The 27,013-nt window shown below is 49.6% G+C and overlaps 11 protein-coding genes across 11 annotated transcripts; 7 read left to right on the plus strand and 4 right to left on the minus strand.

The window, feature by feature from the left end:
• Positions 1-442: 442 nt before the first annotated feature.
• N7519_004031 (uncharacterized protein) lies at positions 443-2,451 on the minus strand (the record flags this gene model as incomplete). The annotated part of the gene is made up of 4 exons (XM_057290807.1): positions 443-880; positions 937-1,145; positions 1,196-2,257; positions 2,385-2,451. 4 exons carry the CDS (start codon positions 2,449-2,451, stop codon positions 443-445), a joined length of 1,776 nt encoding a protein of 591 aa, XP_057152009.1.
• Positions 2,452-2,930: 479 nt separating this feature from the next.
• N7519_004032 (TFIIIC subunit 6 family protein) lies at positions 2,931-3,874 on the plus strand (the record flags this gene model as incomplete). The annotated part of the gene is made up of 2 exons (XM_057290808.1): positions 2,931-2,987; positions 3,038-3,874. 2 exons carry the CDS (start codon positions 2,931-2,933, stop codon positions 3,872-3,874), a joined length of 894 nt encoding a protein of 297 aa, XP_057152010.1.
• A 503-nt stretch (positions 3,875-4,377) lies between these two features.
• N7519_004033 (uncharacterized protein) lies at positions 4,378-4,969 on the minus strand (the record flags this gene model as incomplete). The annotated part of the gene is made up of 3 exons (XM_057290809.1): positions 4,378-4,422; positions 4,577-4,687; positions 4,940-4,969. Coding segments are annotated over 3 exons (186 nt in total), but the record flags the coding sequence as incomplete, so codon positions are not given.
• Positions 4,970-5,251: 282 nt separating this feature from the next.
• On the minus strand, positions 5,252-5,470 carry N7519_004034 (uncharacterized protein; the record flags this gene model as incomplete). The annotated part of the gene is made up of 1 exon (XM_057290810.1): positions 5,252-5,470. One exon carries the CDS (start codon positions 5,468-5,470, stop codon positions 5,252-5,254), a length of 219 nt encoding a protein of 72 aa, XP_057152012.1.
• A 5,058-nt stretch (positions 5,471-10,528) lies between these two features.
• Positions 10,529-13,928, plus strand: N7519_004035 (glutamate dehydrogenase (NAD(+)); the record flags this gene model as incomplete). The annotated part of the gene is made up of 3 exons (XM_057290811.1): positions 10,529-10,838; positions 10,894-13,724; positions 13,782-13,928. 3 exons carry the CDS (start codon positions 10,529-10,531, stop codon positions 13,914-13,916), a joined length of 3,276 nt encoding a protein of 1,091 aa, XP_057152013.1. The 3' UTR covers positions 13,917-13,928.
• A 290-nt stretch (positions 13,929-14,218) lies between these two features.
• Positions 14,219-15,458, minus strand: N7519_004036 (uncharacterized protein; the record flags this gene model as incomplete). Its single annotated transcript, XM_057290812.1, has 3 exons — positions 14,219-14,272; positions 14,368-14,975; positions 15,128-15,458. The coding sequence occupies 3 exons, from the start codon at positions 15,456-15,458 to the stop codon at positions 14,219-14,221; spliced, it is 993 nt and encodes a 330-aa protein (XP_057152014.1).
• Positions 15,459-16,558: 1,100 nt separating this feature from the next.
• On the plus strand, positions 16,559-18,712 carry N7519_004037 (threonine/serine exporter family protein; the record flags this gene model as incomplete). Its single annotated transcript, XM_057290813.1, has 1 exon — positions 16,559-18,712. One exon carries the CDS (start codon positions 16,559-16,561, stop codon positions 18,710-18,712), a length of 2,154 nt encoding a protein of 717 aa, XP_057152015.1.
• A 491-nt stretch (positions 18,713-19,203) lies between these two features.
• N7519_004038 (uncharacterized protein) lies at positions 19,204-19,987 on the plus strand (the record flags this gene model as incomplete). Its single annotated transcript, XM_057290814.1, has 3 exons — positions 19,204-19,486; positions 19,573-19,615; positions 19,669-19,987. The coding sequence occupies 3 exons, from the start codon at positions 19,204-19,206 to the stop codon at positions 19,985-19,987; spliced, it is 645 nt and encodes a 214-aa protein (XP_057152016.1).
• A 232-nt stretch (positions 19,988-20,219) lies between these two features.
• Positions 20,220-20,444, plus strand: N7519_004039 (Integrase catalytic core; the record flags this gene model as incomplete). The annotated part of the gene is made up of 1 exon (XM_057290815.1): positions 20,220-20,444. One exon carries the CDS (start codon positions 20,220-20,222, stop codon positions 20,442-20,444), a length of 225 nt encoding a protein of 74 aa, XP_057152017.1.
• Positions 20,445-21,499: 1,055 nt separating this feature from the next.
• N7519_004040 (putative FAD monooxygenase) lies at positions 21,500-23,599 on the plus strand (the record flags this gene model as incomplete). Its single annotated transcript, XM_057290816.1, has 6 exons — positions 21,500-21,552; positions 21,609-21,780; positions 21,847-22,104; positions 22,162-22,321; positions 22,373-22,660; positions 22,716-23,599. 6 exons carry the CDS (start codon positions 21,500-21,502, stop codon positions 23,597-23,599), a joined length of 1,815 nt encoding a protein of 604 aa, XP_057152018.1.
• A 902-nt stretch (positions 23,600-24,501) lies between these two features.
• N7519_004041 (amino acid adenylation domain-containing protein) lies at positions 24,502-26,370 on the plus strand (the record flags this gene model as incomplete). The annotated part of the gene is made up of 1 exon (XM_057290817.1): positions 24,502-26,370. The coding sequence occupies one exon, from the start codon at positions 24,502-24,504 to the stop codon at positions 26,368-26,370; it is 1,869 nt and encodes a 622-aa protein (XP_057152019.1).
• Positions 26,371-27,013: the final 643 nt, after the last annotated feature.

The following is a 27,013-nucleotide window of genomic DNA, read 5'->3' on the forward strand; positions in this document are numbered from 1 at the left end:
GGTACTTCGTAATAGGCCAATCATTTTTTTGAGGTTGTTGGGAGCTTTCCAGCAAAGAGAAAACAAACGCAGAACGCCCGGATCAAAGGGAAAGAGTAGGGTAGAAATCAAAGCCATAAACACGCCATAGCACATGCATTCGTGTCAAATCAGATGAAGAGTCATGATCTCGTTCGTGGGAGGGGTCTATACTGTTGGCCTTGGTCAAGGATTCTCAGTAACATAGGGGGGTATCTGGGGCAAACATCAAAGAAAAAGCGCATGGAGCAAAGAAAATAAGAAAATATGTTAGCAAGAATCATCTCGGGGTGCTTTGGTAAATTTAGGCTGGGGTATAATGTGGGGGTTTTCATAAGACTCCGACCACAGGGGAAGGGGGGGCATGGGCAGATAATCCGTAACCGTAACCGATAGGAGAGATTGAACAGATCGCCACGATCAACTACTCTCCCTGTCTGCTTGAGCCCCACCGCTGAGGTCGCTTCCCTTGCTCGACATAGTTCTTGATAACACAGGGAGAACGGTCTGGGCCCTGACACACCTTGTGGCGGTTGAGATGTTTGAACTTCGGGCCAAGGGGTCCGTTCACGAAGTGGTACTGGCCTGCAAATCGATACTGACGAGAATCGCCTAGTGGGTAGAACTTGTCGCCCCAATGGCCCCTGTAATGGAACCATTCTGTTGGGGCGGAGGGGCTGAAGGTGGACGCCCGCAGATGCTTGTTGTCGAAGTCATAAGTGTAGGCCTTCGTGTTGAGAAGGGGGTCCCATAGTGGACCGCGGTCGGTGACGTCGTGTAGCAGTCCCCAGGGGAGAAGGTACTCGTGTACCCCGGCTGTGGCGTACATGGCATGGCTGCCCTCGGCGGAATAGATGACGGGCTAGTGAGGTATAGTTAGTGAGATAACACTTCCTGCTTTCGCCATTGGAGCATTACCCGTTGTCCGATCTTCTCAACAGCTTCGTAGCTATAAGCCTCTCCTCCTTGGTGGGCGCTGAAGAAGAGCGCTTTCGGTTTGCCATTGTGAAACCGCACTAGACAATGCTCCCAGTCACCGACGTGATTGCCAAACCGCACGTTGACAACGGTGTTACCGAGATTGAAGCTGTAGAAGTAGAACCAGAATGCATCGACGATTCCGTTGCCTTTGTCCATCACCACCAGGATTGCAGGGCATCGCTTCGACCACCGGCACCATTGTCGTAGATCTCCTCCCCACCATAACGTCTGCGAAGCTCCTCTTTGAGTATTTGCTGGGCTTGAAAATGTTCATCGGTGTTGGCTTCGTGTACAGCGGCAGCCTCTTGTTGCAATTGGTGAAAATCATACCACTTGGCTCGGGCTTCCTCCGTGTCACCGGGAATATCACCATCGACTCGACCGTCCCAATCCGCCCAGGATTCTTCTTTGTTGTTCCCATCTGTTTGCGGGATATTCCTATCGCCCTCCAGCCACGGTGGACGCGTCTGTACATCATCATTGCTCGTCAAGAAAAGGTGCCTGGCCCCCCAATTGTTCAACTCATCCAGATCGCGCAGCGTCGGATGGTCCCATTGGGCCTGAATCGGGGTGTAATTCAGGGTCGGAGTGGTATGATGCAAGTGCTCTGCGATATCCCCAGGCCAGAACTGCTCGCCAGAATAAAGGTGAACGAGTGGGGCATAGTGGAAAACGTAGTCCGGGATCTGCCGCCGAGCCCGCTCTTCGGCATCCCACTCGGACTCATTAGCCCCGCTAATCCAAAAGGACCGCCATGGAGCCTCTGGCTCGGCATCTTGCCCATTTACCCTCTCCACTGGCTCGCGATGTCCGAATTCACCGTGTACGGTCTGTAAATGGGCTGCGCCACAGATGCTGAGCCATCGGCAGGATTTGCGGTCGAACCACGAGCGCGAGCTCGCAATCCAGTCCCGCTCCTCCCGGTCCTCCGCAGACCAGACAAAAGCAGCCGGCCGGAGTACGTGGATTATGCTGTTGACGGATACATAAGCGATCAGGGTCGAGAGCACGGCAATGGTTGCCTTGGCCTTCCGGGTCATCTGCTGGAGTGAGTCGACATAGACTGTCAGGGCCGAAGAACTATGTGGAGTATGTTCATAGACTGTGATTTCGGGAATTCCAGTCGAGGCTAGGGGTTCAATGCAGTGGGAGTCAAGTGGTAGGGCTGCAGCGGTCGGGCATTCCCCAGGTACTATGGTGGGACGAGAGATAACGAGAGTTGGGACAAGGAGGGCGCACAACAGGACCGCGGGGTTACCTATATAGGAACACACAGTGCCTTTGTTAGCCCGATTTCCCGAGTCCAGCTAGAATTGCCCGAATAGAATTTTTCAAAGGGAAAAAAATCAGAAAAGGGACAGGCAAGGATGACCAATATCTCGGACTAGCACCGGGAACCTGCGGAAATGCATAGAAGTCATAGCCAAGCCGGATGCCATATACCGAGTACATGGCCTATCCGTGCAAAGCCGGAGCGGAAGAGACGGGGAAACCTACGAAGGGATGATCCCATTGTTGTCCAAGTTGTCTGAGTTGTTGCGGTGAGGATAATGTGGGATGTTCCATAAGGCTGATGGAGGAGGGCTGGGCACAACTCTACTTGGGTTCTAGACAAAATCATATAACCTTGGATTATACAGATGTAGATGTACATCAAAATAATATTTAATAGTTCATCGTGTTAAGGGGGAAAAAGAGTCAATTGTTCAAGGGAAATCCCCCTCCATCTGAAACATTCAAAAAAGTATGCACCTGTTTATGTCCATTTTTGCCACCAGGGCCCCCGTATTTTCCAGGGTTGTTGATTTTGTCCTGGTCGGGAAGAGGGGGAAACATCAGGGCTCACCGCTTCCAGAACTTGCAGAAAGCTGACTCAGATCTTATCTCCGGTTCCACCTGAGGGAGATCAGACCTTAACAATTCATCATACAATGGCTGACTCCGAATCCGATGAAGAATATGAGTATGAATATGGCACAGAGACTGAGGTGAGAATAATTAACCTTGTCTTCTCTCAATGTTGCTAATCAATTGATAGAGCTTTTATCTCAACCTGGACCTGACCGCCCATCATGGCCCAGTGCGCCCTCCACGCCGTCGCCCAAAGGACGCCGGTTCCCTGGATGATACACAGAACCCAGCAGAAGACATGGGCCAAGGATTTCCAGGCGAAGCTTATCCCCCGATCGAGAGCGCCGAGACAGGCAACCTCCCCAACGAACGAATCCAAATTCTCGACCTCCACACCAGCAACCCAATCATTTCATACTACAACCAGATGTTCAGTTGCTCCTGGGCTGATCAAATTGGCACCGAGCTTATTTTCGTCAGTCCAAGCACAGAAACTGACCCAAACAACCCTTTCCCTCAACCGCTACACCGTGGACCCTCCTACGAGCTTGTGGCCGCCAACAGTGTGAAGATCCTTGGTCGGAAGGCACAGCTCGCCCCAAGCGCTGGGCCAGGGCCAGCTCAAGGCGTTACTGAAGGACCCTCGGAGTCCGTGTCTTCTCAGGGCGCCGAACCCCTTGGAGCACCCCGTCGTCCTGCAGTCCCATCCCACCAGGCGCAGTTCCTCCAGAGGTTGCAGCAGATCAAGAACCGCAAGGGAGAGGAGGATACCGTTCGCACGGTCATGAGTACACGTCGGCAGGTGAATATGACGGACAGACAGCAAGGCTGGGCCCGTACTGAGGCGCAACTGGCTGAGATCGAGAGGCTGAACGAACGTGCTTCGAGAGGGGACTTGGAGGCTAAGGCGACTCTTGAGCTTCTGATTCAAGAGGTCAACCAAGAGCTCAACCCTGATGAGGCAGAGGCTGAGTCTGAGTCCGACTCGGAGTTAACGTCTGACAGCGATGATCTTACTTCATGAACGTACAGATCGACAGTGAGCTGACCTCGACACAGAATTCGGGTCTAGACCCTGTGTCTTTGAGTCGATCCTCCGGGGCCTGATCAAGCCACCCGGTGTCGGCATCTCATTGGATCTACGTTGTAGTACGTAGCCGACTGTCCTGTCACGTGGAAGTGCCGGGAGCCGGGAACCGAGGAGTAGCACCAGCGAAGAAATATCGATACCCTTACCGAAGGCAAAAACGCTACTTTTGTGATGGAAACACACAGCTGATTTTCTCTCACGATATCGGAGGAATGGCATCACAGCCCGGGACATCCCAACAACCAACCACCAGAGATGACAAGCCCCACCCAATTTGACCTCGGGACTGAGCAAACAGCCCATCAATGGAGCCATCCTAGCTACGCTAAAATAGGTAGATCTAGAGGGTAACGTCATCCACAAACCCAATGCAAGCATAAATTCTTGTTCATCTTGAAAATCACTTATCATGGAAACCATGATACACAGATTTTGCTGTTCAAGCCAACTGTATCCTGTATCTGGCCTTCCCATTTCGCCATCTAGAACGTCAGCGTAGAGTACAAAACAGGTTGTGCGACCCCATCTACTTCACAATGCGATACGGGTGACGCGGTGATCGGCAGATCTGCTTGCGTCGGACTACAGGTTCCTAGCTGTGTACCTTGTACCATGCATGTATCTGCTACTTCTCACTCCGATGCACGAAAATACTCTTCTAGCACCCATTACGCGAGCCACAGTCACACCGTCCACGGGTATATCCGACTTCCGGAGGTTGACACCAAATACCAGGTTGCCTACATTCTACATATGTTAGTGATAGTTGTGGCAGCAAAGCCATTGAGGGTAGTACAATACAGAGCCACGACATATGTATTTACATATACACCGGGCAATAATCAACAAGAAAATGCGTCGACCATCACTATTAAGGTCACACAAGCATAATATATATATATAATATCCAATTTCAATTTCTGATTCGGAAAAGCCCAGGGTAAAACCATTAAGAACACCAATCCCCCCAGACTTTTAAAAGTGCCCCATTGCGCAAACCTGAACCAGATCACATATCCGCGCCGCCATGCAACGCTAAATCCAACAGGCGACAAGCAAAAAAAGAAAGACAAAGACCGAAAGAAAAAGACATAAGGCTAACAAGCACCGCGGATATCAAGCCAAGGACGAATAGTAAAAAGAAAAGAGAACAACAGACAGGACAGGCAAATCTGCCGTCCCATATGTCCATGTGAAAGACCATTATCAGGGAATATTGGATGATGGTACAATAATTTCTTGAGAAGGCCAAGAAGAACGTATTAAAGAACGCCAGGACGGAACCCGAAACCAAGAGGAGAAGAGGTTGAATCACTCCAGGCTCAAGCTGGGGATATTATTGTAGCCAGCCTTGCCCTTGGAGAAGGCAACGGGGGATGGCGGAGGCGCGGGAGGCATGCCGTCGATGAGGACTGAGCGGGTCTTCTCTGTCTTTTGGGTTGAAGCTGTCATTGCGCGGGAGATATCCTGCGACATTGAGAAGGAGGGAGGCATGACGGGGGTTGCGGTTTTGGTTGCGACGGAGGCCATTGTTTGGATGTGGATGTGGATGTAGTTTGGATTTCTTGGAGGCGTAGATGTCGAGAGGATAAGTAGACTCTCGAGGTTGGAGTGCTTATATAGTGAAGAATGAAGTTGTTGGTTTGTTGGGTTTTATACTTGGGGAAAGTATGCAGTTGATCGGCAACCTCGGCTGGGAGGAATGTATAAGGCTGGATTGCTGAGCTGGATTCACAAGATTGAATGTCAGCTTTTTGTTTGTGCAGATGCTTGTGCTTTGTACTTGGGTTTGGCATATGCTCCGTATAGATGGAGCTTGTGGCTCCGAAGTTGCCCGAGGCCCGGTTTCGGTGGATCGGATCGGAGGGTGCGAGGGATGTGGCAAGTAGTGACGGGAGTTAGTACTTACAAGGATCAAAGGAATTGGATTCGGGTATTTGGAAGATGTAATAGTAACAAGTGTTGGAGGTGAGAAGTGAGTTGTAGTTGTTGAGAAGATAGATTGTCGTTGTGACGGTTGTGAGGAGGCTCAATTAAACTTATTGCAGCGATAGTATTGCTCTGGTAGAAGACTTGAAGACGATCAGAGCGAACGGGTGATAGCAAAGCTGTTGACAGTGCTGAGTATGTAGTAATTGAAAATAATTGTATACTTGAATGAACTGAACTAGAAAAAAGAGTCAGACGATTTCAGGGTGAATGGGTCGTTTATATTTTTTCTTCCTGTCAATAAATAATAATCTAAAAAAAAAAGATGAGACACCCAAAACAGATAATTAAACTAAAAAAAAATAAAAAATAAGTCATCCCCATAAAAGTGTGGAGGAGTACAATCCCTGGGGAAGCACGAAAGTACCCAGTACACGCATACCTGGCCAGGCCCAATGCTTACTCCCCTAGAGATCTGCCCGCCAAGCCTATCCGCCTCATTCTAAACAGCCCAATAACCCAGCTATCGAGGCAGGGATGGGGACATTCCCCATCGGAACAGCGGGAGCCCAACCCCGAAAACCTGTCGGGGAGAAAAGAAAAACAAAGGAGATGGGGCCTGACGCGTTAGTGTGGGGGAGAAGACTAGGGGGTGAGAATCAATGAACCGACCAATTGATATTATGTATTGTGTTATTGGCATTATTTACCATAGAAACAACTAGCTTGGAGGCGGGAACAGCTAGTGAAAGCCGATTAAACCGGTTGAATCGGCAAGGCTCTGTTTAGAACTAATGAATTAGGACTAGTTAAGGGTTGTTTTCTAAGATTCTACGCCTTCTAGCGTTACCCGGAGAAAGTTCGCTCTTGACCTCGGCACGAGAGCGGATACGGCGATCCTTTCGAGAATGAAAACTGGGGCCCAGCGACCAGATTGTCGGGGCTATGGAAGGGAATTTTCCGTTGCGGTGTAGGAGATCGGCTTGAGGGTGGCGACAGGAATCGGAGCTTCTATTTGATATCTGCAATAGGTATGCTATTCCGGGGAAAAGTTATCTTCTGATTTTTAGGCGGCGCCCAACAGCCATTTTCACCGTCTATTCAAGCTACCAAATTAGGATGATTTTTTTTCTTTTGACGTGCTCACCGATACCCGAGGTGCATTAACTAGGACGATCTTCCAAAAATTGAGACATTGCCCGAAGGTACTTGGGTTGGGTTGTATATTTATCAAAGGGGCGGCTCAAGTACCGGTATATCCGCCTTAGTATACCTCCACCAATCCATCACTAATAAGACTTGTACTCCGTATGAGATAGTATATTGTACGACGCCACAAATAAACCTGTAATAGTTTTGGTGTTTTGCCCAAATCTCGAGGGAGAAGAGTGGACCACGCCAGGGACCGAAACAGTCTGGGGCGCATATCAAATCCTTTGTTTGAGATGTGTTCACATCGGACACGGAGATGCCCAAGGGATACGGTCCATGACTCGGGGTTAGCTTTTCTCAATTCCTACGATTCATCGTCACCTCCGTTACCAATTCAGGGGCACAAGCCGTTGAGCTGCAAAAGTACCAAAATAAATCCCCTTGACCGTTGATCGACGTCTGAATAGGGGACTCCACAATTCTTCTCTCCCCGGATTCAAGGGGCCAGCGTAGTGGTTCTACTATTTTCAATATGCAATGCGCTCCACTCCACTATCACATACGTACTCGCAAGTTATCTGGGGGAAAGGGATGAAGAGTGTTACTCTAGAATCTCTAGAATGTATGTCCATTCCTGATTTCCTGATTTCCTGGGTGTCGGGTCTCCGACGGTGATCTAGGGCGTATCTCTCGGGAATTTTGGAACCCCCTTCGATCGCGGATGGACTTCCCCGGGGTATCTGCTTATAATAGCGACACTAATGTACGGAGGAATCGTGTTGTGGTTCCAGCAACATTTGTGCTATGTCTAGTATACTTGCCTATAGAGGTGCACCATGTACCTCGTTAAGCGTCGTAGATAGTCAGCATTCTTTCCGCGACCACGTAAGGCTCTCGGCGTGGTGACTTGTCCTTTTCACCGCTCGTTTAGATATGTGTTTGACTATGTACATTCAATAATAGATTGTAGAGATAGGTCAAAGAGGGGAAGTGATGAGTTGGCTGCCTAGTGTGTTGTTAGATTCACCATCGTCTATATTTGTGGTGCCAATTGTGGGATAAATTTCGTCAGGTACAATATGTACAACACATCCCATGCATGATTATGAGCTGACGTGATCATGGGCTACTACTAGCTACATAGGTAGCTATTCGGACTACTTGAACATACATAAGCCAATGTTAGTCTACCCGACACGTCAGTTCAGCTCGTATGCCTTATCGATGGACGGGATATCCTTGTAGGTGCCAGACTGTATGGTAGGAGGATAAGCAGAGTCTTGGGCATACCTACAATAAGTACCCGTATCCCTTCAGCCAAGGATAGTAAGGTAAACGCAGGGCTGATGTGCTCGATACGCAGGGGATACTTCGATCGGAAAAGATCGAGACCAGATAATCGATTCTTCACTCCGCTTGAATGGGAGCCCGATCTACAGATTAGCACTGACGAATCTCGGATTTGGAATCACGCTCTATTCTCGCCCTTGCACGTCGTCTTCGATGATCTATATTTTTGCTATAACATTCTTTAGGCTTGTACCCAATATCTTCCAGGAATGAGAGCCCTACTTTACCTGCGACCCTGAACTCTACGCCACTTCGTCCAGCCTTGCAGAGAATATGCTTTCAAAGATGCGACCTGATTATCCTTCAGATGATCTTCTGACCTGCTGGTACCCTTATCGTGTCTTGGGACTTGACTGCACAAGGTCCTCCCTAACTACAAACACTAGTGAAATATGTCCAGAGAGCCGTGAACTAGCTGAGCTCGTGTAAGATGGTCACACCAATCAGCCCCCCGCAAACATTGGGAAACATGGGGAACCCTTTCTATGTGTCAGAGGAACCGGCTAACCCAAGTGAATTGAAGAAAACCTGGGGGGTCGGAACCCCATCCGAGCGGGAATGGTCTCCCCAGACGAGAAAAATCAGATGAATGCCTGATGCCTGAGGCGAAGTGTATAATTTACGTCACGGGGACGGAATATCATTTTCCCTAGAGGACGGCAATTACTTCATCCTTCGGTGGCCGGCGGGCTCTTCCAATCGCAAGCCCGCCGAGAGCCCGCGATCACGTAAGGGCCCCGCCATTGATTTCTTGGGATGCGTAAAAAAAGAAATGCATACGATATATTTGTTGGGGTAAAAGGGTCCCAATGCGCCATTTCTAACGAATGACAATATGAAACTGACGAGCGTGTGCACTATGTTGTATGAAAGATGACTATGTTTACCCCGCAAGTCATCCAGGTACCAGCCCTAGCCCCTCCAGTTGGAGATATGACATACACATGGGGATATCTGATATTATTGTTTGTCACCGGCTAGGTAGCCGGCCCGGCGACATTCGCAAAGCTTGCATCGAATTGCAATTGGCCTTGGCTAAAACTCGTCAAACTCGTCAAACTCTCCCCCAATGGCGAAAATCCCCCGGACCGAGACAGCCACCAGTGGATCTGAATGAGTAAGGCAGTCGATCACGATGCGATCTGGTGGTATGCCATCCAGGCTGGAACGTTGAGAATGAGGCATTTAGCATCAGTTGAAAAAAGTTCGGAGGTTTCTTATCCCAGTCGAGTGGGTTCTCCATGACACATTGCATTCCACGATGTTCGATAGAGATTGCATCATTCCCTGTATTTCCCTGTATACATCGTCCATGCACTCTAGTAAGACATCTCAGGTGACCTTGACTATTCTCTTTTCAGTTCAGCCAGTGTTTTTTCAGGTCACCCGCTCACATATTTTTGCCCCTGTTCCTGTAAAATAGTCCGCCTCAGCCACGTTCCAGGCTTTGAGGCAATTTTTCCCTCTCATATCGGCCCGCATGACGCAGCGGGATTTTTCCTATCGGCTTGAGCTCGGAAGGAGGGGCGATGAGGTCCAATCAGCGTACAATTTATCGCCGGCTCTTAGTCAAAAGTGGACAGAGAATGAGCGTTTTGGGGTGGAACAGGGTGGAACTGCGGATCTCAATGGGCTTCGAGACCTCTATACGGTTGAACCTCCCGCCTACCATCGGTTATAACTGGTCAAGGGGGGGTGGATGTATGTAATAATAATAGAAAATAAAATTCAATTCTATATTAATATATTATAATAGAGAATTAAATAGGGATTAATAGAGAATATTATTGTTAAAAGTCGAAAATCAAGTCTTGTATAAAAAGACTAGGGTTCCCCGGATTTTCTGGTTCTGATCCAAAAACCATCTTTCCCCTTTTCTCACCTTCAGTCCATGGCGACGATCGGTGATCATTGTATTTGCCAGTAAGTACTTTTCCAAGATCTTCTCCTTCTTGTCTCTCCTTGCCTGTTATCACCTCGGGACCTGTCCCGGGAAAAGATAAGAACATTCTTTGTGTTGCCTTATCTCATCCCCACACGTGCCAAGTCGATGATTCATCTCAGCTCATCCATGGATGCTCATGCTGATTGACTTAATATAGCTTCTTTCATCTTCTCGCTCTTACGTGTTAAGAGATTTACCTTACATACTACATCATGTCGTCTCCCCTACCTACCTCACAGTCGGAGAGTCTCAATGGCAATGGCGCGAGCCTGCCTAATCGCCCTCAACCTAAGCTCTTTGCGAGCCAGGATGGAAGCTCCGGCTCCGGCACCCCCATCGGTTTCCAGCGCTTTCCCCCACACAACAAGCACCTAGACCATGCCGTTGGAAGTGCGACGCGACAACCGTCCCCGCAGCCCACCCACTTGGGCATTCCTGGTACCCCGCACCGCGTGCTCTCTGAGGAGGACCCGGGCTACATTGCGGCTAAATTCGAGGGCAAGCAGAAGCAAATGGAACAAGGTCAGTGGAATTGACTGGTGATATCGAGATGTTACAATTAGCTAATTCCCAGCAGTGATGGACATTTTGGAGGAGAAGGGCTTCTTCCCCAGTGACTTTGTCATTTCCGAAACCACCTGGTTCTACAACAAGCTCGGCATCGACGATACCTACTTCCAGACCGAGTCGGTGGATGCCATCGTGACCCAGATCCTATCTCTCTACGCTGCCAAAGTCGCCGCCTATGCCCGCGATGATAAGCAGCTGGAGATTCGCCTGGACAAAGAGGCCGAGGACCATGCTGTCTACATCGATACCAGTAGGCCCGGTATGGTTTCTGTCGATGGTCCCCGCTACGAACAGCGCATCGATGAGAAGTACATCAACCACTCCAAGGGTGCCAACAGCTACCGTGTGGAGACTTTCCGCTCGCCTAGCGCTCTGCCCGGCGACGACGGCCAGCAGCTCCGCTGCTACTTCGTGTACAAGTGCCAGTTCGCCAACCCCAACCCCTCACCGAATGAGACCAACATCGAGATTATTGGAGAGAAGCGCTTCTTACAGAAGGCTACCCCAAACACCAAGACGATCTACCAGGAAATTATCGCCACGGCCGTTGGTCGCTCCGGTCCCGTCATTGAGATGTTCGAGATCGAGGGAAGCCGGGAAAAGCGCCTGGTGATTGCTTACCGCCAGGGATCCGCCATGGGATTGTTCAGTGCCCTGTCGGATTTGTACCACTACTACCGCTTGACCAGCTCCCGCAAGTACCTGGAAAACTTCTCCAACGGAATCACTGTGGTTTCGCTCTACCTGCGTCCCTCTGACAACTCTGAGATCTCAGCCAAATTCCCTCCCATTGAGGCTGCTATCCACCAGATCATGAAGGAGGTCTCCCTTTTGTACTGTATCCCTCAGAACCGCTTCCAGGGCCACTTCGCCTCTGGTCGTCTTAGCTTGCAGGAGACAATCTACGCTCACTGCGCGTGGGTATTCGTACAGCAGTTCCTTAACCGTCTGGGCTCAGAATACACTTCGTTGGCTGCTCTTTTGGATGGCAACAACAGTGTCCACGCAGAGTTGCTCTCAAAGATCAAGAAGCGCCTGCGTACCGAGACCTTCACTGCTGATTACATCTTCGAGATTATCAACAAGTACCCCGAGCTGATCCACAAGCTCTACCTTGACTTCGCCAACACCCACTACGTTCAGACCAAGGAATCCGGTGATGACTTCCTCCCCACCCTCAGTTACCTGCGTCTGCAGGTCGACGAGGTCCTCGATGGCGCCAAGTTGAAGCAGCTCATCCGTGGTACCGCCCTCAATGAGCACGACGAGATGGTTATGACCTCCTTCCGCGTGTTCAACTCCTCCATCCTCAAGACCAACTTCTTCACCCCGACCAAGGTGGCTCTCAGCTTCCGCTTGAAGCCGGACTTCTTGCCAGAGCACGAATACCCCCAGCCCCTCTACGGCATGTTCCTGATCATCAGCTCCGAGTTCCGCGGCTTCCACCTGCGGTTCCGTGATATCGCTCGTGGCGGTATCCGTATCGTCAAGAGTCGAAACGGTGAAGCATACAACATCAACGCTCGTTCATTGTTCGATGAAAACTACAACCTGGCCAATACGCAACAGCGCAAGAACAAGGATATCCCCGAAGGCGGTGCCAAGGGTGTCATCCTCTTGGATGCGGACCACCAGGACAAGGCGCGGGTCGCCTTCGAGAAATACATTGACAGTATCCTCGACCTGCTCCTGCCCCCGGTCAGCCCCGGTATCAAGGACCCGATTGTTGATCTGCACGGCAAGGACGAGATCCTCTTCATGGGTCCCGACGAGAACACCGCTGAGCTTGTCAACTGGGCCACCGAGCACGCTCGCAGCCGTGGCGCTCCCTGGTGGAAGTCGTTCTTCACTGGCAAGAGCCCCAAGCTGGGTGGTATTCCCCACGATTCTTACGGCATGACCACTCTCTCGGTCCGCCAGTACGTGCTCGGAATCCAGCGCAAGCTGAACATCGACCCCTCCACGCTACTCAAGCTGCAGACTGGTGGTCCTGACGGTGATCTTGGATCCAACGAGATTCTTCTCTCCAACGAGAAGTACGGAGCCATTGTTGATGGATCCGGTGTGATCTACGACCCCAACGGTCTGAACCACGAAGAGCTCATCCGCCTGGCCAAGAAGCGCGCGATGATCTCCCAGTTTGATCTGACCAAGCTCTCCCCCGAGGGCTACCGTGTCCTGGTGGACGAGAAGAATGTCAAGCTCCCCAGCGGCGAGGTTGTGCACAACGGCATGGTCTTCCGTAACACATACCACCTGCGCTCGCAGGAGAAGTTCGATCTGTTTGTGCCCTGCGGTGGCCGCCCCGAGTCCATCGACCTGGCCTCCGTCGGCAAGCTCCTCCGGGACAACAAGACCATCATTCCCTACATCGTCGAAGGTGCCAACCTGTTCATCACCCAGGATGCGAAGCTGCGCCTCGAAAAGGCCGGCGCCATCCTGTACAAGGATGCCTCCGCCAACAAGGGTGGTGTGACATCCTCCTCCCTGGAAGTTCTGGCCTCGCTGTCTTTCAATGATGACGAGTTCGTCGAGAACATGTGCATCCGCGAGGATGGCAGTGTCCCCGAATTCTACAAGGCCTACGTCCGTGAAGTCCAGGAGGTCATCCAGGCGAACGCCGCTCTCGAGTTCGAGGCCATCTGGCGCGAACACGAGCAGACTGGTGTGCTGCGCAGTGTGCTCAGTGACCGTCTCAGCTTGGCCATCACCAAGCTTGACGAGGAACTCCAGATGACCGAGCTCTGGGACAATGTTGCGCTCCGTCGCTCTGTGCTTGGCGACGCTCTCCCCCGTCGTCTGTTGGACAAGATTGGTCTGGAGACCATCTTGGAACGTGTATGTCTACCCTTCCCTCTCTAATATTGTTTTTGAATTCTCGCTAATTACTCTTAGGTCCCTGAGAACTACCTCCGTGCCATCTTCGGCAGCTACCTGGCCAGCCGCTTCGTGTACGAGTACGGCAACCGGCCAAGCCAGTTCTCCTTCTTTGACTTCATGACCAAGCGCCTGGCTAAGCTTCAGTCATAAGCTTTTGGAATTAGACATTCCTGATGCGAATATGCTCGGTTTGACTGTTTTGACATTGTTTTTGTTTTTTTGACGAGAAAGACTTCCCAGGTCAACGAAATACTTAATACGGAACAAAAGAAGATCTGTTCCCTTGACGAATGTATGGTTTTAAAAAAAAAGCTTGGCGAGCGAGAGAAGAGAGAGAGGGCGAGATGATCCTTTAGAATCAAGAATCCTTACCCATTGGAACTGGCAGTCTAGTCCTACATAACTCATGCAAATTCCATTATATTACACCAATCAATTCCTTTTCACACTGTTTACCTCCATTTGTTCTGAGATGACTCGGACATAATCAGCACGATATTCACTGCCTACACGGGATGTCAGTATATCATATCAAATATCCCGACACTTGCAAAATGCGGAGTATCATCCTCTACATCCTTATTGAAACAAGCAAACTTACCAGCAGCAAATCAACACCCTCAGCAACCTCAACCTCCCACCTCGGCCTCAACCTCGCTTTGGATTTACTGTAATCCATCGCATTGTGTCGCGTGATATGCATGATCTTCTGGTTACCCATCATGACACCCGTACCTGATGCAGCTAGCTGCATCACTCTCAACTCAACCTCCGACCGCGGGGCTTCTGTATTCGTATGTGCCGACCCTATTCCAGGATCGGAACTAGTACTGGTACTAGCACTGGCATTCTGCGACGAAGATGTAGACGTAGACGAACGAAACAAGACAGCCGGCACCGGCTCCTGCGGCGACTCGATGGCATCGAGCAGATCACGCAGGGAATTCGGCGAGTCTCGACGAACAGAGTCGTAAGAGGGGAGGAGGGAGGGAGAAGGAGGATGGAACGTATGTCTGGCGGATGGTGATGTTATTAGACATTCAGCGGGTTGTGAATGTACCTCTTTCTCATTTCTCTGCGTCACCCCCGCATTTGCATTTGCATCTGCATGTGTATCCGCATTCCCCTCACGCCCAACCCCAACCCCAGAAACAGCACTATAAGGCGGTGGCTCGTCCACAGAACCATATACAGTCCCGGCTCCCTCTCCTACAACCGACCCCGACATGACCGCAAGCGCATTCACGAACCGAACTTCGAGTCTCAAACCCACCCCCGACCCCGATTATAGACCCCGGCCCTTCACCCCACGGCATCGAAGCAACTAATAAATCCCCCTGTTGGTCGGGAACCCGGACTACCCATTTCCGCGATAACCAGACGCGTCGTAGTACGAGTACTGGGACGCCCTCTGTGTCGCAGAGTACGCGACTTGTGTTCGGCCATGGTTTCCCGTGTACGGTGTAGAGGGGGACGGTGCGGTCTGGGCTGTCGGGGGTTTTCGTGTGCGCGGATGCGGTGGATGGTGAAGGTTTGTGAGGGGGATTTGGTGTCTTGGGTTGGGGTTATTGTTAGGGTTGTTGCGGTGTTGGTTAGGAGGTCGGCGGGTGGGGAGAGGAGGTGGTGGGGTTGGAGGGCTATTGGTGTTGCGGGGGATGTGAGGGGGTTGGATTTGGATTTGGAATTTGGCATTAGGCTTGGATGATAGGTTTGTGGGTAATGTTTATATAGGGGTTGGTCCTAGATTGTAGATTGTAGATTGTAGAGATATAGGAAGAGTTAGAGAGGGTGATGATGGTGATGATGGTCATGTAGTGGTGATGATGATAGTGATGATAATGACGATGAGGATGTTGTGGGTCACCAATTAGGACTACGCCACAGTAGAATAAACAAGGAACTATACGATCCCTTTATAGTCAGTTCCATATGCCTGATCTATGTAGAATACAAATAAGATTAAAGTAATTATTTCAGACAATCCAAGGTTATTTACCTACATACATTATAAGGATATAGCGGATATAGCGGATATAGCGGATATACCACATTTACAACCGAGGTATATACAAGGACTGTTACCCATCTAGCCTTAACTATAGAATGTCTTTTTTAATAGAATATAAGCGTCAACATGTCTAGGCCCAATTAGAATCCCAACATGAACATTCTCGATTCTTCAAGTGGGGCCACGGCCCACATTAATGCCGATGGCCGATGGAGGCGCAGTCCAGAGGCAAATGCCGGCTTTTTTTAGGAAACATTTGAGACTTTTAAAGAAATCTGTTCAGATCGTTAGCACGGCTATGTATGTGTGATATGTATCTAGGTATGTTAATATAAGAACAATGTATAGAAATCAACAAAATTAGTGCAGCTTAGTAGCTAAGAAGCTTGTTTTTATGTCAAATATCTGATGTCAGATGTCATCCAAGTGTCAGAAATAAGATCAGCCTATCAGATATCCATATGGATCTCCGGATATGTTCTGTTCCCCAATTGGGTCAGGCCAGGAACAGATGATATTCCAATTGAACGCGTATGGCCAGAACTTCAATTGCATTACGTGGGGCCTTGAACCAGGTTCTCCTCATTTCGGACAAAAAAGAAACCCACCCCTCATTTCACTTTCTTTCTTCTTTCTAAAGTGCGACCGTTTGTGGGGCTGGCACTAGACCATTGCCGCATTAGCTTTGCCGACAGAAGATTCCTCTAATATTCCCATCTAGAAAGGACATAAGTTACACACTTTTGCCAACTCCTCGAGGGATCCAACTTTGCCGTGTCGCGCCATGTCGGACGCGCAGGAAATGTTTCCGTCGATCCCTCCTTCTGCGGAGATAGCCGAGGGGGACCGAGCCGAAGACAAGGAGCACAATCTCGATACCAACACAGAGACCATCCATCCAGACGAGGACAGCCGGAACCCTAGCATCTCTACTTCCCAAAGATGGCGGACAGCAAGCCGGCGGATTCGGAATCGCGCTGGCACAATAGCCGAGAAGCTTGGACGACCCCACGAAAGAGATGCCGACGGCTTGGATGCGCCGATGTTACCAGAGTACTATGGAGCAACAGACGATATCCGAGGATTCGAGGCTCGCCGGGCAGTCGACGAAGAAGCCCGGCTCCCAGGAACAGACTATGATTCACAAGCTCGGCTCTTGGTGGAACGAATGGGGTCACAGGGCGAGCCACGGCGTCCACGTATCGAAGAACCACGTTCCGGTTCGACAACCCCAGGAACCCCAGATGGGACGGCAACACCCGGTGGTCCACCCGGAGGACTTCTGTCACAACTGCTCCGTGTATATGCCAACAACCTCCAAGCTGCGAGCCGGATGAGTGTCGTCTCCACGGCTTCAGAAACAGACCCGGACACAGAAAGCGTTCCAGCATCCGGCACAGTGACACCGGGTGGAAAGAAAGAGAAGTTGAAATGGTACAACAATGGCAACCACCCCAGCAAACCAACCCACAGCTATACTTCCTCCTTAATCAATGCATCCATGGATCTGGGCCGGATCGGGGTCCCCGGAGCCACGGGTCCCCCACCCGCAAATCCAAAAGAGCGAAAGAAGCAAAAGCGCAAGAGCAAGAAAAACATCAAGCTCACCGTCCACATTGCCGCCATCCTCGCGCGTCAACAGTACATCATGCAGCTGTGCCGCGCTCTAATGAAATACGGCGCCCCAACCCACCGCCTCGAAGAGTACATGATGATGACCTCCAACGTCCTGGACATCAAAGCCCAATTCATGTACATCCCGGGATGCATGTTCATGTCCTTCGACGACCCGCTAACCCGCACCGCCGAGGTCAAGATTATCCGCGTAGTCCAGGGACTGGATCTCTCCCGTCTCGCAGAGACACACAACATCTACAAAAACGTCGTCCACGACCTCATCGGCGTCGAACAAGCAACCCACGACCTAGACGAGATCATGCAGCGCAAGCCCCGCTACAACCGCTGGCTCCTTATCTTCCTAACCGGCTGCGCCAGCGTCGCCGTCGGCCCATACGCCTTCAGCGCCCGTCCCATCGACCTCCCTATAATCTTCATCCTCGGCTGTCTAGTTGGCTTCATGCAGCACGTCGTCGCGCCAAACTCCGCAACATACTCAAACGTACTGGAAGTCACCGCCGCCGTCATCACCTCCTTCATCGCGCGCGCGTTCGGCAGCATCCAGCACAACGGCGAGCGCGTCTTCTGCTTCTCGGCCATGGCGCAGTCCTCCATCGCAATGATCCTACCAGGCTTCGCCGTGCTAAGCAGTAGTCTCGAGCTGCAGTCGCACCAGATGAACGCCGGCTCGATCAGGCTTGTCTTCACGATTATCTACTCGCTCTTCCTTGGTTACGGCGTTACCGTCGGTACGACGGTCTACGGACTGATGGACCGTAATGCTACGAGGGAATCGACGTGTTCAAATCTGCCGGAGGTCTGGGGAAATGAATATATCCAGCATTTCCCCTTCGTCGCGCTGTTCTGTCTCTTCGCTGCGCTGATTAATCAGTCCAAGCCGAAACAGTTGCCGGTGACTATCTTCATGGGTGTTTGTGGCTACGTCACGAACTACTTTAGCACGAAGAAGCTCGGCTCGAATCAGGTTGCTAATACTGTGGGCGCGTTCACCATCGGCCTTCTGGCTAATTTGTATAGTCGGTTGTGGCATGGCCATGCCGCTGCGGCTATTATCCCTGGTATCTTTACACTCGTTCCGTCTGGTCTTGCGTCTAGTGGGTCTATCATTTCAGGCTTGGAGTATGCTGAGGCTGTGGCGTCGGGTAATGTCTCTAGTACCAATGCGACTTCTAATAGCTCGCTTACCTCGCTGGGATATGGTATGATCCAGACAGCGATTGGTATTTCGGTTGGGCTGTTTATCTCCGCTCTGATTGTTTACCCGCATGGGAAGAAGAGGAGTGGGATCTTTAGTTTGTAGAGTTGGGCTTGTATTTGTGTCATCTCGCGATATATCTTCAGGTGTTGTTTGTTTATATTGTATCATTTGCATTGGCGTCTTGATTTCCCAGCGGAGAAAGCGTTCCATTATTATCAACATGTCTCGACATACTTGTATCATGACAGCTTTAATATCCATCCCACTTTTTCTCGTTTCACGAAATCAATAGACCTATTTAACCACAGGCCGGACGCGTCAAACTACTGAATAACACCGCTTTAGTTCAATTTCGCAAGTGGATAATTACGTCGAGGTACGTAATGCCAGCGTTACAATTATCCTCTACCCGGGATCAGTTTGATAGACGATTGAGTAATTCCACCTTTCTTTGTCTAGTAGTGCAACAACAGGGGGTAGGATAACAGTATTAAATGGCGGTGAGTCTTATACGAGGCTGTAGCAATCAACTTAGTTCTCACTTCTCTTTACATTGTCTCCCAGTTCCTCCCTCGTCCTACTTCTTTACCACAATGACGACTTATGTTCTTTACAGTCTTGACAGCGCAATTGATGAATTCTTCAATTCGAGCACTACTGTCACAAGACAGCAATGCGATGCATTCGCTATTTCTCGCGCTGGTGGTGTGTCCACTGCTTTACAGATGCAAGGAGTGTGCAGCTATACCGTGATAGCGGGGCCTAACAAGTCCAAGCTCTTCCAGTTCCGAGATGAAAACTATACCATTGACATGGACAACATTATCCTTGCCAAAGCTATCCATCCCGACTTTGTGGCTAGCTGCAAGTATCTCGGTACCTTGGGTGATTCGCGGCCAGTCCATATCTACGAGATGGACTGTCTTCCTGGGCTGCTCATATAATGGCGCGCATTCCTCCAGACGACATGTCCAGACAGTGTAACACTATCAAGGACTTTGCAAGGTACGCCTAGCAAATCCTTTGCTTCATTTGTGACAACTAACATTTTAGAACAGATTCTTCGCACAGTCATGGAACAGCGATCTACAGCTATCCTCAGATGCAACCATGACCTTGCTTAAAGAGTTTCGATCAAACTTTGACCTTCTTGCTCGCGACCTACCATCTCGTTTTACACCAAACCTAGAAAGGATCCGTAAGGAGCTCCCGTCTCTCTTCTCAAAAGCCCTCCCTTTCGTTCTTAGCCACGGTGACCTTAACACGATGAATCTCCTTATCAATCCCCAAACCGGAAATATCACAGGATTGTCGACTGGGCCGAATCAAGGATCCTACCATTCGGCTTTGCGCTATATGGGATTGAGAATCTCCTAGGCCGGATGGATTCAGAAGGGTGGCACTACTATGATTGCTACCGCGAACTCGAGAGCCTCTTCTGGCAAACATTTCGAGAGGAGGCTCATAATTTCTCTAACGCTGACTTGTATTTGGTCCGTGCTGCGAGGATAGCTGGACTTTTCTACCATTATGGATTCAATTTTGACGCGAAAGGCGTGGTGCAAAGTGTGCGGGACGGACAAGCCTGATGGTTCACTTGCATATCTCGATGCTTTCTGTGTTGCTGGTAAATGGGCTCCTTGTTCGTGAGCCTGCTTATGATGCGTTGCAAGACAGGCAGAAGGGGGGGAAGGAGTTCATGAGCGGATGCAAATTCACGAAACGTATTGGCGCTATCCCTGGCAAAGCAACATGGACGAGTAAAGACTGGGCCGTGGCCATCCTCGCCCATATAAAGTCCGCCGACGGGGGATTGCCCACTATGGATCTCTGATAGGGATCCGAAATTCGTCCGAGGTTTCTGGCGGTCTATGTTTAACGCCCTACTCTTCGTGAATTTGCAGGTGATAGAGGCAATGGCATTATAACCTGCCTTCGAAGTCGGCAGGCAACCGCGAAGTCTATGCAGACGGTATGGAAGGTATGGAAGGGTATAGGTGGTCCGATGATAGGCTGTAGCAAATCATATGGTCGGTGTTTCCTCGTGTTATTGCGTGAACATTGGGGACAGTGACGGATGTACTGCTTCAACAGACGCATGCCACGGTAGATCACTATACCTTCCATCTTTCGACGGCATCTGTCAAAACCCTGACGGCCTTGTTTGTCGCGCACTAGCGCAAAAACTTCCTTGGCTAAATGAGCGAGGAATACAAAGCCCATGGCTACCGTCCTCCTATACGGAATATAGCGAAATCCTCATCCCTGACCAGGAATACAGGGCAGGATAGTACATTTGGACTGCAGGTAAATGTAATTGCCCAGATGTAGATGGATAATATCAAATAATAGAAAACTATTTATTAGAAGCTTATTGCCTTCTCAAAGTAGTAGTACCTCTGACTTGGAATTCAAGAAATCTATCCTTCCATTTGGAGAGAAACTAGTCGGTGAGTCAAGGAAGCGCCCACGGGACTAGTTCGAGCATCACAGATTACGGAGTAAATCAATGCATATGTAAATCAGTCCCTCGTCGCGCTACTGACTTCCTCAGTTGGGCTTCCATCTGGATTCTAGGTCTCTTGGCATCTGCACATCGCCATGTCTAACCCAATTGCAAAGGGACTTGATTTCATCTGGAACGTCCGTTCACAGACCAGAAGTTAAAGGTAATTCTTGCCGCAGGAGTTATATGTACTGTGAAAGTTTAGTAGTGATCCCAGGGCCCTTACTATAAACTGACGCTTTGCAGACCCATGCAGTATTTTTATAACATTGCCTAACCATTTCTACTAATTTGACGAGAGGTTTCCCCCAAGGAATACTATAAAGGCCCGCATCAATCTGGCAGCAAAGGGACACCTCTTGTCTCCCTTACAAACTTTTATTATGGCTTCCCCGGAGACGTTTGATGTTATCATCGTTGGAGCTGGCCCATCTGGGTGACTATCTAAGCATAAAATTCTGTTCAATAAAGCTCTAACTGACGTACGGACAGGCTGATGGCCGCCACTTGGATGGCTCAGACAGGAATCAAAACCTTGGTTGTTGAGAAGAAGCTTTCGCACACCAAAGTAGGGCATGCCGACGGGCTGGAAAGTAGGACATTCGAAATATTGGACAGTTTTGGAATTGGTGCTGTTTGGGCGGAAGCCAATAGGACCATTGAGGTTTGTATATGGGTAAGGCATACACTAGGGCGTTTCAAGGCCTTGTCGCTGACAAGCAAATCATAGGACCAATTCGATGGCCAAATTCGCAGGATAAACGTCGCGACCAATCACAATCAGGGATTGTCTAGATATCAAGAGGCTACGTTGGGACAAGGGAAGGTAGAACAGCAGTTTTTGGGGTTTTTACAAAGTCATAGAAACATCGACCTCAAGTGGGGCATGACTCCAATCTCCTTGAACGTTGACTCGGTTAAGCCGGACGATATGAGCGCTTACCCTGTCCAAGTTCATCTCCAAACAGATACTAGGCCGGATGTAGAGGTACGGGACTCGAGACTGACATACTGATTTTCACGCGCCTGTTTCTGATTAATGAAGGAGTCGGCGATCTCAACACAGGTCCGAGCAAAATACTTGATAGGCTGCGACGGTGCTCATAGCTGGGTTCGAAAAAGCCTAGGATTGGCGCTTGAAAGAGATACGGTGTCAGATGAGGACTACTGGGGAGTCATCGACTGCTTACCCATCACGGACTTTCGTTTGTCTTCATATCTACTGCTTGGGTAGTAGCCTGCTAATCGATACACAGCCGATGTCCGGAAGAGATGCATTATCAAATCCCTTGGAGGGAATATCATGATAATACCTCGGGAGCGAAAGATCGTTCGCTTTTACATTCAGCTATCCGCTGCCGTTGCTACGAAGTTGAAGGAAAACCATAACCCGTCGCTGCTGGTTGGCCTTCTGAGAGGGATCCTCCACCCATATACCTTCGCCTCGTCCCTTATTGAATGGTCCACTATTTACCATGTTAGTCCTCAGATTCCCCTTTCACCCGGCGTCATTATGCGTTCAGGGGCTCACACTCCCAATTCAGGTTGGAAGAGGAATTTGTCGTACTTTCTCAATGCATGATAGAATCTTTCTTGCAGGCGACTCCCTCCATACGCATTCTCCAAAGGCCGGCCAAGGAATGAATGTCAGCATTCAGGATTCGTACAATCTTGGGTGGAAGTTGGCTCTTGTTTTGAAAGGCAGAGCAATCCCACGTGTCCTACAGACATACCAGGAAGAGCGTCTCCCCGTGGCAGAGCGATTGATTTCCTTTGATCGGCGAATGTGTCAGGGCCTATGCTCAATCCCTGAGATCACCACGCTGGATATATCGGAGGGAAAATTCAAAGACCTGATATCAACACTTGCCGAAGAGAACTCATCAGCATCTGGACTAGGGGTAACTTATGCGCCCGGCCTCCTAGTAGCCGCTGCAGGGACCCATGCAGCTCATCGAACACTCTGCCTTGAAAACCAAGATATCTCCCCTCATAGCAAACCCTATCTTGCTCAACACATTATCCTTGGCCGCAGAATACCCAGTGAACTTGTGCTAAATCAAAGTGATTCTCGCCCTTGGCACCTACAGGAGCAACTCCTCAGTACAGGCCAATGGCATCTGGTCGTCTTTGGGGGCGATATTGCTAACGAAGGCCAGATGGCTCGTGTGGAGCAACTTTCCACGAAACTCTCCCAACCATCGTCATTAATTAACCGCCTGAATCGAGGGGCTCAGGAGAGTTTGGCTGGGACTGTCGGGGTTTACCTTGTCCACAACGCATCAGAATCTGTTGAGTGGATAGAGACCCCAGCCATCTTCAGACCATTTAACCCAGTTACTGGATACGACTACACAAAGGTCTTTGTGGACAGTCAAGGCTACAAACTGTCTGGTAATGCTCATCGGCGGTATGGCATCGGCCCAGAGGGCTGCATGATACTCCTACGCCCGACCAACATGTCGCTTTCGTTGGAGATCTAGAAGATGTGGGTAAATTAGAGGCTTTTTTCACCAATTTTCTGTGCTCAAAATATAAATGACAGTCCTGCATACGCGCTGATCATACTGCTTATTGTGTAAATCGGATACAGAATGATTATACCGGTTTCTTATCTGCAGCGCAAGTCGAAAAACAAAACTGGCAGTAATAAGCGACACAGTCGTAAAGCTGGGACAAGATGTTGGGTAGACATATTCCTACAGAAATTAATAGTTGTCGACCCTATCTGTCTATATTTGAGTTCTATTATCCACCAAAGTTCAGATTTAGCCTCTTTAACCACATCAGCAAAGCGACTTGCTGTAAAGAAAGACGGCCTATTTATTTGTAAAAGTTGCTACTTGCCCACATTACTATCAATGTCCTTGGCGTGAATTGTATCATTGAATTAGATGTTTGTCTTACAAACCGAGCTCTTGCTTTGTGGCTTGAACTACGGTTTTGGTCACCTACTGTGCAACCCTTACATCTATCCCTAGTATTCGAGAGCACCTGTAATGGAGCAACAAATAGAGTTTTGATAGGCATCTTGGCTTGATTTAAAGTCAGCGTTCTGCATGAACTTCTGCCCGGATTGGAAGACAACGGTATGTTAGAGTAGGCCATAGAATGTATCCTGCAAGACCTGCATCAAATAGCACATAGGAGAAATAGCGGTGTGCAATATATTGACACAAACAATTTTATCGCGATTTTGGCTAACTGTGATAATTTTTTAACTTTTGTGTAAGCCTTGGGCATCATTGCAGCTGTATAGAAGGTTTAAGTGACGTATAGTGCGAGCAAAATGGCAGGCCATAACGCTTTCATCTAGCCTTGATAGTGTATAGAATCGGACCAGATAGCAAGGCGAACACAACTATCTCAACCAAAGATCTGGAAAATGAGTGTTGTGACCAAGGTCTCTCCCCACTGCGTTTACCACCAACGGGTTAAGGCCAACACCAGTATCGCGCAGCTATTCATTGATAATGTCTGTCGACAACCGAAGTCTCCTGCTATTACCGATATCGACTCAGTGATCACCTACGAAGAGTTACATATTAGCGCATTATCCCTGGCCTCCCAATTACGCAGCAACGCATACGCCCTAGAAGAGCCAACGGGAGTCTTGGTCAGCCCCGGATCATGGAACGTTATCATTCAGTTAGCAGTGATGTATGCTGGTGGGACGCTAGTTCCCGTCTATCCAGATGAGAGCGACGAGAAGATACAGTGCAAGCTGGCTGGTGTCGGGGTGAAGTATCTGATCGTGGACGAGCCAAACAAGTTGCGCCTGCCTATGTTCACATGTATCCCGGTAAGTGACCGGGGTACGCTCCTGTCCTCAGTGCAAATGGATGGGCTTGAAGAACAAATCCCAGTCACTACAGCCCTTGACCACCGAACCCACATCCTGTTCACTTCAGGCACAACAGGAGAACCGAAAGGGGTTCAAATATCAGCGCTCTCCCTGTTCCACATTATCCATCACATCCCCACCAGCCCACTCAAGCCCTCTGATATCATGGCACACTATATCCCCACGACATTCGACTACACACTCGTGGAAATCTGGGCGCCGCTGATTGTGGGGGCGCAGATTGCTATTCTGCCCTACGCTGATGCCTTTGACGGGCGTACTCTGGAAGCAACGCTCCGAAAGCAGGGGGTCACCGTCATGATCATTGTGACTGCCTTACTCAATCTCGTCTCTTTCACTACGCCAGGGGCTTTTTCGACGTTGAGGATGGTCCTTTTCGGTGGCGATGCGGCTAGTCCCAAGGCTGTTGCCAGACTGCTCGAAAGCGGCGCGGCCCCCACTCGATTAATCAATGCCTACGGCCCTACTGAAACATGTTGCTGGTCTCTTACACACGAGCTTTCCATAAACGACACCCATTCTGAGCCCATGAGCATTGGAAAACCGACCGGAGATACTATTGCCTATATTCTCGACGACGCATTGCAGCCTGTCGCCGACGGAGAGGTCGGAGAGCTTTTCATAGGTGGGCCTGGAGTATCACTGGGATATATAAACGACGAAGAGAAGAACAAGACTTCATTCATCAACATCAAAGATCTCCCAGGATTGGATGAAACAACTCGTTTCTATCGGACGGGAGACTTCGTTCGACGCGACTCTTCGTCTGGACAGGTTTACTATCTTGGCCGACGGGACCATCAGGTTACCGTTTTTACCATGCGCATTGAACTAGCTGGGGTGAAAGCGGCACTCATGAGGACCGGTCGATTTGCGGACGCTGTGACACTGGCAATCGACTCTCCGATCAAAGAAATGGGTAAACTACTCGTTGCGTATGTAATCCCTGCCGAGGATATCGCGAAGGATAAAATTTTGGATGGAATTGAGAGCGCCCTGGCACCATATCTTCCATACATGGAGGCTATGCCGCACATCGAGGTCATCGATCGCTTCCCCCTCAATGTTCACTTCAAAGTCGATCGTCAAGCTCTTTCTCGAAGATATATTGCAACGTGGGATTCCTACATGCAGCGGAATGACAATGATACTGCTCACACAACAGAGCAGAAGCTTGCTTCTATATGGGCTGGCGTGCTAGCCATGCCAGCCATGGAGTTTACCAGTGAAGATAATTTTTTTGCGTTTATTCGCAGTGAGTTTCAGGGAGCATATCTCCTACAGCAGATCAAGCTTGTTTTTGGTGCCCATGTTTTCCTCCACGAGCTACAGGCGAGTCCTACTTTATGTACGATGGCAGGGTTGATTGACAGAATTTTGAGGACATGAGGCACACACCTGCAATAAACAAGGAATCAATCCAGGGGTTTCAGGGGAAGGTTGTGCTTGATAATATGAGATCTATCAATGCAGGTTTCTAAGGCTGTTGTCGAACGCAGTGGGAAGTGTAACGCCTAGTACTCCGTAAAGCGTAGACCAATGGATCAAGAGTGTGTGTATTGTAGAAAAATAGGGCATACGGCTAAATAGCTGGAATCTGGTTAGTAACTAGCTGTGTACTACGAGTCGAGTATTTATCTCGGCAGCTGCGGAGGAGAATTTGGTTCGACGGACCGACGCCGGACAGGATATATCTCAATATCTCAATATCTCAATACTATGCCTGGACCAAATTGGAATGTTTTAATTTAATTTATAGGAGGTTGACCTTTTCACTTCCCATGAGTTGGCCTTCACCGCTAACACTAGTACTATGGTCTAGAACTGTTTTTTCTTGCGTTGCCCAACCCCCTTGCCTTTATTATGCCCCTATTCAGCCCCATTCTTGATGAATTAGCCAAGAATGCTGTTATCCGTCAATATTCACCCAAACTACACTTTCGTCCATGATCGATCGACATTTTGTCACCGGACCTTTTTGAGTGTCCGTCCTTTTCACTATTTCTCTTGCTGAGTGCGATTGAAAGTCTCC

This window comes from Penicillium mononematosum (assembly GCF_028829835.1).
Source record: "Penicillium mononematosum strain IBT 11891 chromosome Unknown utg000002l:1.0-8112719.0:1.0-8118358.0, whole genome shotgun sequence".
Classification (NCBI taxonomy): domain Eukaryota; kingdom Fungi; phylum Ascomycota; class Eurotiomycetes; order Eurotiales; family Aspergillaceae; genus Penicillium; species Penicillium mononematosum.